Raw genomic sequence first — 12,832 nt, forward strand, 5'->3', positions numbered from 1 at the left:
AAAGAAATCTTAAACAAAATGTTCTCAGAAAGTAAAGTTCATTTCATCTTTTCACTTTCCCACATGTTTTAGATGCTTTGTATAGTTTTTATATTGCAGGGAGAGATGGCTAGCAGATGCCTTCAACTCTAGGCGGTTCTTGGGGACCAAGAGCCACTGGTGCAGTTGATAATGGCCTAAAAGTGGTTTCCTATAGAATGCTGCAGGCCTCTGAAGCGATGGTTATGAACTAGAATGTGTAAATAGTCTTGCCGCAGACATCATTTGCATGGAGGAAACCTGGAAAATTGTGGAGACTGAGTAGTAGTGATATTTTGTCCCGAGCTGTAGTGCAACTACCTATAGGAGGGGCATGCTAGGGGGAGGGTGGGTGTGATTATACTCATGAGTAACAATTAAAGCTGGTCGCACAGTTCTTTTACTCATGCCGCCAACCCAATCAAGGCAATAAAAATTCACATGAAGGTGAGTGCATCTTTAGGAGACAGTTTTACTTGTGAACATATATATCCCCCCGATTCCTCCAATGTGCAGTTTATTATTGAAACACTCATTGTAACTGAGATCTTGAAACAGTAAGATTGTCAATATGTAATATTACTTGACGATATTGATGCCAAAGTATCAAATCATGCTCTTAGGGTATTTACAAATATTTAAAAAGAAGCAGAATAAAAAATTACCCCTGCTATTGTTCCTACAACCATACAAACAGATAAAAGAGGTCCTAAACTTCTGGATCGATTACAAAATGAGGAGTAGTAAATGGTAGAAGTGAAAATGATACCCCTGCTAATTTTACCCATGAATCTAATACTGGCTGTTTTATTATCCCTTGATCCACTTTTGGTTTAATCTCTGAAAAGTCCAATGGAAGATCCAATTGTATCCAAAAGCTAAAAGAATCCCTGCGTGCAATAACATCAGATATACTTTACTTTACTTTAAGTAAACAAGCTGGTTTTAGAACAAAAATCACTGCACTTCAGACACATCTCAATGTTGCAAATAATTGCGGAAAAGTACGCTATTATTCATTGCCTCCACGTCTATGCAGCTTAAATAGATTTTGTCACGGGGTTCGATAGAGGAGATCACCCAACATGATGAAAAAAACTGCATAGATTCATCATTGCTTTTCATTCCGCTACTTGGTGATAAGTGCTATTAGGAGGTGACCAAGGTTTGTCATCTATAATCCCCACTCAAAATGGTGTCAACCAAACCTGGCTGCTATGGTTTGCCCTATATATACATTTCTGATCTTCCAGAACACCTAGATAGCATCAAGGGAGACCCACCAAGAATTGAGGGATGCTACTTTCCGTGTCTGTTCTATACAGACGAGACCGTCAATCGCGACTTAACACCAAAGGGGCTCAGAAATCAATTGTCATTTTTACAGCAGTTTGTTGATCCTCACTTTGTGAAAATCAATGTGTCTAAAAGTAAAGTTTTGATTTTTAAGGGTAATACACCTGGAAGTCACAGATCTACTGCTGGGAACCTGGTAGGGAGATGCTGGAATAGTTGAAATCTATGTGGGAAAAATTATGTCCAGTTCCTTTAATAATAAGGATCATATATGCCATAGCCCTACCAAGGCTTTATTTCATACCAATGGACTAAGTAGAACGCTGTGGGTCATAGACATTTTGTGCAACTACTTTTGTTCTATCGGATAAATATCCCCTCCACCCTGTTGTATACTATAGAGACAATCAATATTGTGAAGTGGTATTATTAAGAGAAAATGGAAGGCCAAATTATGAGGAAGATGTACAATTGTAACACCCTAGCAGAGACACATGCACTAAAATAAGAGTTTGGATTAATAATCTTGGTGCATGTGCCTCTTCATGGTCTGGCCGGTGTGTTCTGATGGGGATCTTGGCTGATGAAGGGTGGGGGGAATTCATTAAGGGGTTTTAAGTGCAATGAAAGTTTTGATATGAAAAAAGAAAAATCACTATTTTATAGGAATTTTTATCATGCTTTAAAACTGTTTCAGTTAAATAAGGAACTTTTCTGCTCATTTTTCATTGGTCTGTGTTTGACCGGACATCCTTAGGGTGGTGTTTCCCCAGACGTTTTACCTTTTACCTCCTGTTTTGCTGATTCTCCTTTTGATGGCTTTGGGACTCCAAGCACTTTACCAATGCTAATCAGTACTAAAGTGCATGTGCTTCTCCCCTAATCATGGTGACATAGGTGTATACCTAATTGGCATATTTGATTTACTGGTAAGTCCCTTATAAAGTGGTATACAACATACCCAGGGCCCGTATTTCAATTGCAACTAGTGGGCCTGCAGCACTGATTGTGCCACCCTCATAAGTAGCCTTTTAAACCTGTCTCATGCCTGCCGTTACAGGGCCTGTGTGTGAAGTTTACTGTTACTTCGACCTGGCATTTATAACTACTTGCCGAGCCTTAAACTCCCCTTTTATTACATATAGGTCCACCCAAAGTGGCCCTAAGGGCAGGGTTCGATGTAAAAGATACGACAAATGCCTGTGTGTGTTACATATCCTGGTAGTGACAAACACCTAAATTAGTTTTTCACTACTGTGAGGCCTTCTCCTTTCATGGGTTAACATTGAGAAATCCTTAATACACTTTTAAGCTGTAATTCTTGATTTCATAGCGGTAGCTGCTTTAGGTTTCATATCATTGGATTTGTAATAAACAAATCTACTTTGCTGGTAAAGTGGGATTTGATTTTTCTAGTTCAGGAATGACATTTCTCGGCTCTATTCCTCTTGTGTGCATTATAGCCTGTCTCCAATGCATGTCTGGGGTGGGTGACAGCCACACTTTGTGCATTCCGTCAAGACAGCCACAAACACAGGACACTCAGCTGTATCTTCATTCATCTGCATACTGATGGGTCTTACTGGGCAGGAGGACGTCAATGAGTTGTGTCATATCCTCACACAAAGGAACTCCTCAAAAATGACCCCCACAGATATGGACCTCTGCTTCAAAGGCACTTTTGGGTATAAGTGCTGGGTCTCTGACCTCTTCAAAACAGACACTTCTGGAACTACAACTGCATGTTGCCACAAGGACTGCTATACTGCTTAAAGGACTCATCCTTGAACTGCTGACCTGGAAGGCCAGTCTTTCTATTGTTTTGCCTGCAAATCTCTGCCTGTGCTGGAAGGAGAGCAGGACTGTAACTTTTCCTCCAAGTGTTCTCCAAGGGCTTGTTTGCTTGCCTCCTGTTGTTTGAGACTCAAGAAAATCAAAGCGTCCACCCCTGCTCCTGTGCCTGGTTCACTGCAACAAGGCCCAGATGCTTGCAACATTGATTTTGACGCATCTCCTGTCTATGTGTAACAGAACCGGCATATCAACCCGGTTGAAAGAGTAGAATCAGTGAATCACTCTCTGAACCAATACGACATATTGAGAGCAGGACGTATCACAATTTTGCATCACTGCCAGCAGCTCAGAAGATCAACGCATCCTTGACTGCGTTGAGAAACCTAGTGCATCGCTCCAATGGAACCATGAGCGCAAATGTCCACGGACTCGATAATTCTCACTTCGGTGCCTAACCTAATCATGGGTTCACACTCTGCAACTCTGGGCATTAAGCTTGCTTAATCTCCACAACGGCCCCCCGCGGCGGGATGCCTGGCTTTCACCTTGGGGATGCCTGTTAGGGGCTATCTCACAGGGAAAAGCCAGGACGGGTTCCCAAGGCAAGCGCCGAGATGCCTCCGGGTAGTCGAGCGCTATATAAGAACATACAAAAAAAAAAAAAAAATGCAACGTTGGTGCAGGTTCTCATCTGTGGAATCCGCGCGTCGCCTCCCCTGTGGGCCCGATAGTGACCAATTGCTCGACCCCTCCACCCCGCATCTCACGATGCATCTCGTACTTGCAAACAGGAAAGGTACATTGTTTACCGGGGCCTGCGTGGATCCTGTAGCTAGCCTGCACTGCAGTGCAGTCAGCCCATACTTTGACTCTGTCCCGGTCCAGTGTGACCTAAAGTAACCTGCAATTTGCTTCGATACACTTTATTGCATTTATACTTTTTAAATGAATGTCTCATGTTCTATTTATTGAATTTGTGTTGTCTTGGTCTTGTTTTGTTCAGGATATAATAGTCTATGTTTCTAAACCTGTGTGGAGCCTTTTTGTGGTGTATCAATTGTGTTACTGTGTGTGTGTATTGCAAAACATTTTTACACATTGCCTCTTCAGATAAGCCTGACTTCTCATTGCCTAACTACCAGAGAGTGAGTGCAGGTTATCTTTCAGTGTGTACTCAGCTTACCCTGACTAGACTGGTGGTTCCTGCATGGCCTGGGTGCACACCTCAGGAAACCAGGAATCTCATTTCTAACATTCAGTTTAAAAGCTTTTTAAAGCATTCTTTCAGGATCTTAAGTCAAAGTCTAGATGTTACATTTGATGTAAAATTTGCTTCTTGCTGGTTACGAGAACTACAGTGGTATTTACTTTGGAACTTTGATGACACATTTTTGGAAATTGTTACATTTAAACCTGCTTCCTTTAAAAATCCTAACAGTGCACTGGTCTACCTTTCTGACCAAGGATAAATCTTTAAAATGTTGGTAGCATGGAAATTCAAGACTTCAATCATGTATTATTTGTTTTGACGTCCCAGCATCGCCAATCCTTGAGGCTGTTGTTTTTTAAGTATAATGTTCGAATGGAGGCATGAGCTGGTCATTTGTTACTGTGTCCTATGAAGGAGATAATTGGTCAACATTTTTTTAGATTTTGAAAATGTTTATTTATTTTTGTACTAAACTGTTATGTGTACATGAAATGCTGCAATTTTCTCTTGTGGGCCTCGTAAGAGGTCCAAATCTTAAATGAAGCTTTGAATTAATAATAAGCTTTAATATAGGGTACTATAACAAAATAGTGGTGTACTTTACCACCTACAATTCTCTAAAATGTGTATTAAGCAAGGGAAGAAGACAACCCACCACCTTCATTCCTAAAGTAGCACTCAAACAGTTTTCATTCCTAAGCACTTTTCCTAAAACGGCCTTCCATATAATCTCAGACCTGATGATTTTTACAAACAATGCAGAAAGAGGAACCACTGAAGCGGCTATCTACTCTATTTGTGTCTCAATATCAGCAGAAATACAACAGATGAGGCCAGAGATTCTTTTTCTCAAAACTCTGCTCTTGGGCCAGATTTACTAACATTTGAAACAACGCACCGCTGCACGACGATTACTGCGCTGCGTCAAATGGAGAGAGCAGGAATGTGTCGTATGTACTTGAATATGTCGCCTTCTTGCTCTCTCTGTGCTGGCGAGTGCCAACACAGGCACTCTTGCGCCATGGTGCAAGGGTGTCTGTGTTACAGGGAGGATCGCTTTTTTGTGCAGGAATCTTTGTTCACCAAAAAAATCCTCAAAGTCATTTTGCTCCTTCTAAGTGTGCAGCAGAACGCAGCACGTGCAACAAAAGAACATACTGAGGAGAAATGAACATATTTCTCTTTGTTACGCCGTTATTCTGATGGAGCAGCATTTTGATGCATTCCCAGGTTTACTACCCTTAGTAAATCTGGGAATACACCAGAATCCATGGGCGAATGCGTGTCTAAGACAGGAGTCAAGATAGACTGAATAAAGAGAAACTGGTACCATGTACGATAAATGACTCCATACGTTTCTTCCCATATATCTACAGATACGGTGTAACTAACCGCTTCTTGAAACCCCAGCAAGAAAAGTCCTGAGGAAGGTGCCACATAATCAACTGTACTGCACCGAAACGCGTCGACGCACTGTTTTTTTGACAAAAAGAATGCAGTCACGGCCTGGTAAACTTTAGATGGATATCCAACATTATCACTAATGTTTACATGAGTCTAAGTGGTTTAGGCCGTTGGATCTAGGATAATTTTGTGGCAGAGATATCTGTGAGCCACAGTGATACAAGGGGTTTTTGTCATGATATGTAGTTTTGTCTTTTGTCCTTAAATTGCCAATATGTTCTTGATATGTCTCTATTAGCTGTGCATTTTATTATTGTGTTTGTGTAACATTGTTTTTATTTATGTATGATCCCTTCAAGGTACATTCCTTGGATTTTAAACTGCATTGTAATGATTTGTATGAATTTGCCTTGTTTTTTTACTGACTAGACATTGGTTTTTAATAAAATTAGATTGTTAACGATTATATTTCTTTGTGGAAGCCTTTTTATATTACCTGATATACAGTGCACTAAAGGTCCTTCTTCCCTGACAAGACAGGGCTGAGGGCAGAGGTGAACAAGTAGACTCCAGGGATTCCCCCTTTGACTTTCTGTCTTCCTACCCTGTTCCCTGGTGAAAGTGGGGTACCCTCTCTTTTTTGAAACCGAATGCGTGGTAACACCCACACTCCACCAATGGCACGCCTCCCTGCCGCAGAGACACCCACACTCCACCAATGGCACGCCTCCCTGCCGCAGAGACACCCACACTCCACCAATGGCAGGCCTCCCTGCTGCAGAGACACCCACACTCCACCAATGGCACGCCTCCCTGCCGCAGAGACACCCATACTCCACCAATGGCAGGCCTTCCCAATGCATGGTAATGCAAGACGTGATTTGCGTTGCTTTGCGTTATTCTGGCTTAACTATATATCACTTAAGCCATGCGCTGCCTTGCAAGACGCAATGGCAAAATACGGGCTTAGCAAATCTGGGCCTTGCCCTTTTGTGATTTTAACTTCATAATGAACCCTCCCCATGTTTGCACCAATAATAAGACGAGGGGGTGGACCTTAAAAGCAGGCACACTGTCACGCAAATGCTGGGATACCTAGGTGTGAAGAGAACGTGATACTAAAATCACTGAACTGTATGTATATATTCGCTGTTCAATCCACCCATACGCCAGAGAGGACATTGCCACACCTTCCATTTAGAACTCACAGTCACAAACTCACACAACATTACCCCTGGTCATCCGCTGGTTTCATTGTCTGGGGAAAATCTCTTGACTATCTGTCCAACAACACAGATGTTCAAATATGTCCTAAATAGCAATACATACAATGAGAATTTCTCGGAGTTGGAATAACATCTACAAAGAGACCGTGTGTCACTCACTACAGTTTGGCAAGCTTCCAAACATTTATATGTGGTCACATCAGGAAATGTATGAACATTAAAACTCAAGGGCTGATTACGAGTTTGCGGTCCATCGGGGCGCCAAACTCATGGTGGTGTGGCGAGAACCGCCGCACTGGGAGTCTGATTAGTGCATTACAAGTGCGGCAGTCCTACGGCCATAGGACCGATGTACCCACCGGGGATCCGTGATCCCTCAGAGGTGGCGCTGCAGTCTGGCCCTGCAATATGCTGGGTGTGCTGATGTGGCACCCTCAAGCTTATTCTGAGTTTTTTCACTGCCACCGTTTTCATGGCGGTGAGCCTGCCATGAAAAATGTGGTGGTGAGGAAACTAAGGGGGTCCTGTTGCCTCAGGGCCATGGGGTACATGCAGGGGGGCCCAAGTGCATGCAACACATGCCATGCGGGAACAGGCTTTGGTGCCTTCACGGCTCACATATGAGCCTTAGCACGGCACGGCCGTGGAACCACCAAAGCACTGCCCACCACACCAGGAGGAGACTTTGGTGGTGTAGGAGTGGGGAATGGGTACATGTCATACCCCCCTGTGTGCATGCAAAACATGCCGTGCAGGAACGGAATTGGCGATCCCATGGTTCACATATGAGCCTTAGCACGGCACGGCCGTGGAACCACCAAAGCACTGCCCACCAGACCAGGAGGAGACTTTGGTGGTGTAGGAGCGGGGTGGTGGCGTGGCGGCCCACTCCCACACCGCCAAAGTCATAATCAGGCCCTCAGTCTGAGAGGCATAAGATGATCATGCAATATGAAAACCTGCAAGAGTTGCGATTAAATATGAAGGGAAAAAACAACTAAGAGATCCAAGTAAGAAATATGTAGATCAACTTGTGAGTCCAAAAGTGAAAATAGGTTTAGACTTCCAGCACAAGACTGAGTATGAAGTTTAGTGGCAGAAATTATATGCAGATGAATACAGTAAGCACCAGGACAGGCAGTGGTCATGCATACAACAGAACACTGGACAGTTTGTCACATCACTCAGTTGTCGAAACAGGAAAATTATGGTGGCATAATCAAATTTTCAGAGTATATCATAAAATAGTGAAAACTACCTGATCAAACTGAAAAGCTTGCCTCTCCAGGCAGGTTTGAGTTGCTGGAATGGTCAGGAATCCAATCAAACATGGCAGAAGCAGGTAATACTAGTGGCTTAGCTGGGGGGCAGCACTTTTTTGGGAACGGCTGCGAGCATAAGGTATGTTTTTTCTCCCTTGTTGTCGTCCCCTCTGTCATCTGTCGCCTCCCCCCCACTCGTCATCGGTCCCTGGGCGGCAAACTCTGAGATCGCCCCAGGCGGCAAAAGTGCGAGCTATGTCACTGGGTGATACTCCTGAAAAATGTTGGGAAGACTTGATCTAGACAGAAAGTTCTGATGATTTAATTGCCATTAAGTCGACTGTGGAAGGATAGCCAATTCCTGCTATCTAAAAGGGCTGCTCTAAAAAAAGACCAAAGACATTTTATACATTGTAGCCCCATCTTGATGTCAGAATTGCGTGTGGTAACAGTAACAAAACCCATATCGAATTACATTGCTTGACACAGAACCTTTAGAACCATGGAAAGAAGGGAAAGGCTGGTATTTTTGTAATATGAGATATGGATATGCAACACTGATAAAGTTCAATACATGATATGAAATTGCAGTTTTACATGATTGTAAACAATCACTGCCCATTATTTCAAGTACGTTGCCTGAAAGGCTACAATTCACATTTTTCAATTTAATACATGATGTTATACTGGAAATTTAAAATCAATACCTTGAAACATGATGCTTTGCAACCACATGTGTCACTGTAATGGGACTCCGGTTTATCAGAGCCCCTCCCATGTCTTAGTATAACCCCATGTTCTCATCCCTCTCACTGTAGTTGAGTGTAACTATAGAGTATCAAAGGCTTTCCCGTAGTTTGGTATGGCCTTTAATATAGCCCGTCCCATGACCTGCTATGACTCCCCTGTTGTCTTAGTCCCTCCTTGTGACATTGTGACCTCTCATTATCCTAACCTCACCCATGATTCAGGATGCGCCCATGCTGTCAAAGTCATAGTCTCTGTAAAGGCTCTGTAGACTCTATCTGCTCAGTATAACCTCAGGGTGTTTTACTTTCTGCCTGTGGGTCAGTTTGACCCAATGGTATCACACCCTGTCCTGTGAATCAGCAAGACCGCGGTGATCATAATCCCACAAATGGCTCAGCATGACCCAAAGTCAATGTCTTAACCACTTTCAGGAAGGCTACAAAAAAGATGTGAAGTTTGGTACTATCAACATGAATCAGGTTTACTCACTTGCATAGGTTTTCATGTAAGAAAACTTAGTTTGTGAAACCAAATAAAACAATAGGAAATTAGATAAATACAAAAATATATTATAATGAATTATCTTACTCAGTTCTACAGGTATTATTGCTGTAATAAAAAAACAATTTGTATTAGATCCTAAACAATTGTAATCAATTCTTACCTGTATTCCTAGAGCTTAAACAACCCATCAATCCTACTCAGCTCACTCTCTCCAACCCACACTGACCCAACTTGTATGCTTGTAAGTTTATTAGCTTGGTTGTGATCTTCAATGGAGCCTACAGCATGCAATACTTCATTTCAAAGAGTAAAGTTGGGATCACGTCGGTTTGCAAAGGTTCTATCTCTGCACTTGATCAAATGCGACCAAGACAGATTTATCAAAGACCTGGGTTTTTCTTTTTATCAAATAGCACATGCTCCGATATTCATAATGGTACCGATGATGTAGCTTTGGGAATGGTGTTGCCCCTGGGTGTGCCTTGCAAATATAAAAGTTCCCAGACTAATACTCGTTGGATGATAAAACATTGACTAAAGAGTTCTGTGAGGAAGTTGATGATATAGAGATCAATAATTTGAAGTAACATTTGGATATGTTTTGTCATCCCTTTTTACTTTGGGAATGACGTCCATGGCTAGAGGTGAAAAGTCCTGAGAATACTTTGGATGCGAGCTGCAAATATTGTCTAACACCACAGTGGCAGCTTTGCGAGACATCACTATTCAGTTAGAAAGCAAGCGTATATACTCTGAACAAACAAGATATGCTGTTGATTTCATTCTAGCCAGGAATGGTGGAGCATGCGCTGTAATAGGAGATCAATATGTAGTCGGAATTATCAATATGGAGAAAAATATTACTCAACATATTTTAGACATTTTAGAGAACGTAAAAGGCATGGAGAGCGGTAATTGGTCCTTATTTGATGGGTGGGGATGGATATTAGAAAAGGTCATATTTCATTGTTTTTCTAATATGTTGCTGTGTTCTGATACAGTGTTTGCCCCTATGTAGCTCCTATTGTGCCACTCTGCTACTGCCCAAACAGAGTTCGATTCATGATACAAATACAAAAATAATGCTTCAGCAGGAGCTTGATACCCTTATGCAAGTAGATGAGGGAGTTTTTAGTTCCAGCTTGCAGGCTCTGTTTCTGATTTTGTCCCCTCAGCTGATGACTAGTGTTGTCCCTTCCTCTCACTCAGTTATATCTCCACATGTATTCATATTCAATATGTTACAGTTCATATATTCAAATTGATTTTAGGTTTCTAGTATTGTAAAGACCCTTACATAAGGTAAAACAACCGTTACAACGCAGTCATTACATTGCACTACGTTTACAACGCAGTCATTACATCGCAACAACCTTTACAACGCATGTCACTACAACCCAGCTATTACATTGCATGTCACTACACCGCATGTCACTACAACGCAGGCATTAAATTGCATGGCATTACAACGCATACCATAACAATGCATAGTACCCCTACACTATCCAACACTTACCCTACTGTTGCACCCCCTGGAGTTAGAATAGTAATTTTTTCCCCTTCACTATTCAATCGTTACCCTACAGTTGCACCTCCTGGAGATAGAATTGTAATTTGTACCCCTACACTATTCAACACTTACCTTAAATGCAATGCAATGGTATGCGTTGTAAAGGTATAATGCGATGTAATGGAATATGTTGTAAATGTAGTTTATAAAAAATAGTTGTAGTGGCATGCGATGTAAATGTATGCGTTGTAAGGATGTTGCGATGTAAAAACTGCGTTGTAAAGGCATGCATTGTAAATATATGCGTTGTAATGTCATACATTCCTTACCTGATAGCGCGAATAAAGTTGTTTTAGCATATAATGCTTTAAGGAGGGTCAGATAGAATTGAATTGTTCTTTTGTTCCTCATACTCGTGTTCTACTCAACATTATGATTAGCATTATATGGCTAAACTATGTATTCAGGTATTATGTGTGCAATGAATTTAGCAAATACAAATAATTGCATTAGTTATGTGCCGCCATTTTAGTTAGGCGCCATGTCCTGCTACAATCGAAACTGTTACTTACACATTCGAAACTGCTGTTTGTTCATTTACGAGAAATGATCCTTGCTAAGTTTTGTTTCTCCAATGCCCACATCTGCTCATTAGCGCATGCCTTTCCTCTGCGATCGAGGCCTTCTCCTATCTATCTAGAAGGGCGTATGAGCCAGACGACCTTAAAATGTAGACAACCGGTGCCAGGCTGCTAAATTGAAACTTATGCTTTGTACCCCCATTGTATTACGACACCTGCCAGTGTTTTTCTATGGTAGGAGTGTCTTTGTGGACTTTGTATCGTACATAATGTAACTTTATGCTTGTTCGAGTTAGTTCCTCACCAGCCATCATAGGAGGTTGGTCTGACTGAACTCCACCGAAGTGAATAAACTAGTTTTTTTATATTCTCTACTGCATCATCGACTCTTCATTTATGGAAGGCTAGTGAAGGTTGTGAGTGACCTGGGTGGCCCTAATTGGGTAACTCCCTTCAGACTGACTCTGGACACCCCCACAGGATGAGTCAGCCATTAGACCAGATAGCTCTACAGTGCCACTACCACCCCCCTGTATTATACAGTGGCGTAGGTAGTTTCTGTCAACCACTGAACATGATAACCCCGATTCCTCAAGCATCGTGGAAAAAAATATGATATCTTTCGCTCAGTCACTCGTGCTTACTTTTCTCAGATATATTATTATTATTATTATTTTTCGATTTGTTAAGCGCGGTTGCTGCCCAGGGGCGTCCAAGCGCTAAGATTAGACAGAGCTGAGAATGGCAAATAGAATGCTTTCGATAATTATTTACTGGTCGAACGTTAGTCTAGTGTGAGACATATTTGCTGCGACAATCAAAAGACAGGAGCAGACAAAAGTAATTGCGAGCACTAATATCGTAAACAGTAAATACATTTCTACCATAGTGCTAATAAGATGAATATATACAACAGTAGCATTGGTGCACTCCTCTTACGCATAGCCTACCTAAATGTACCTATCCTCGATATATAGGTGAATCATGTGTATGTGAATGCTAGGATATATCTTACTGGAGCCAAGAATCCCCCGGGGAAGTACAACCCCATACCTGATGGTTTAGAATGAAGGGCCCCATCTCTGCGTCGAGGACAGCCCCCCACAAGGGATGTCAGGTCTCTGCCTGTTGCAGGATCAGCCTGCAGAACCTCGGTCCAACCTGGCAGGAATTCTCCTTTCTATGGGGGAGTGAGGGTCTTTTATACAAAAGTGGTCAATCCAGGATTTCTTCTAGGATCAATATGTTTTGGAAACAACCGCTAATCCTTTGCTAAT

At 42.1% G+C, this 12,832-nt stretch overlaps 1 protein-coding gene across 4 annotated transcripts in view; it reads right to left on the minus strand.

Annotated features, from left to right (window-relative positions):
* The window catches only part of LOC147710112 (E3 ubiquitin-protein ligase TRIM39-like), a 413,790-nt gene that overhangs the window by 197,970 nt on the left and 202,988 nt on the right, over positions 1-12,832 (minus strand). For 2 of the 4 annotated variants that reach the window (XM_086920810.1, XM_086920813.1), the window contains exon 9: positions 9,549-9,569. The exons of the other annotated variants lie outside the window; for them this stretch is intronic. In XM_086920810.1, coding sequence (XP_086776936.1) covers positions 9,549-9,569 — 21 coding nt within the window. The remainder of the gene's footprint in view (positions 1-9,548; positions 9,570-12,832) is intronic. 4 annotated transcript variants of the gene reach the window in all.

This window comes from Lissotriton vulgaris, chromosome 5, assembly GCF_964263255.1.
Source record: "Lissotriton vulgaris chromosome 5, aLisVul1.2, whole genome shotgun sequence".
NCBI lineage: Eukaryota > Metazoa > Chordata > Amphibia > Caudata > Salamandridae > Lissotriton > Lissotriton vulgaris.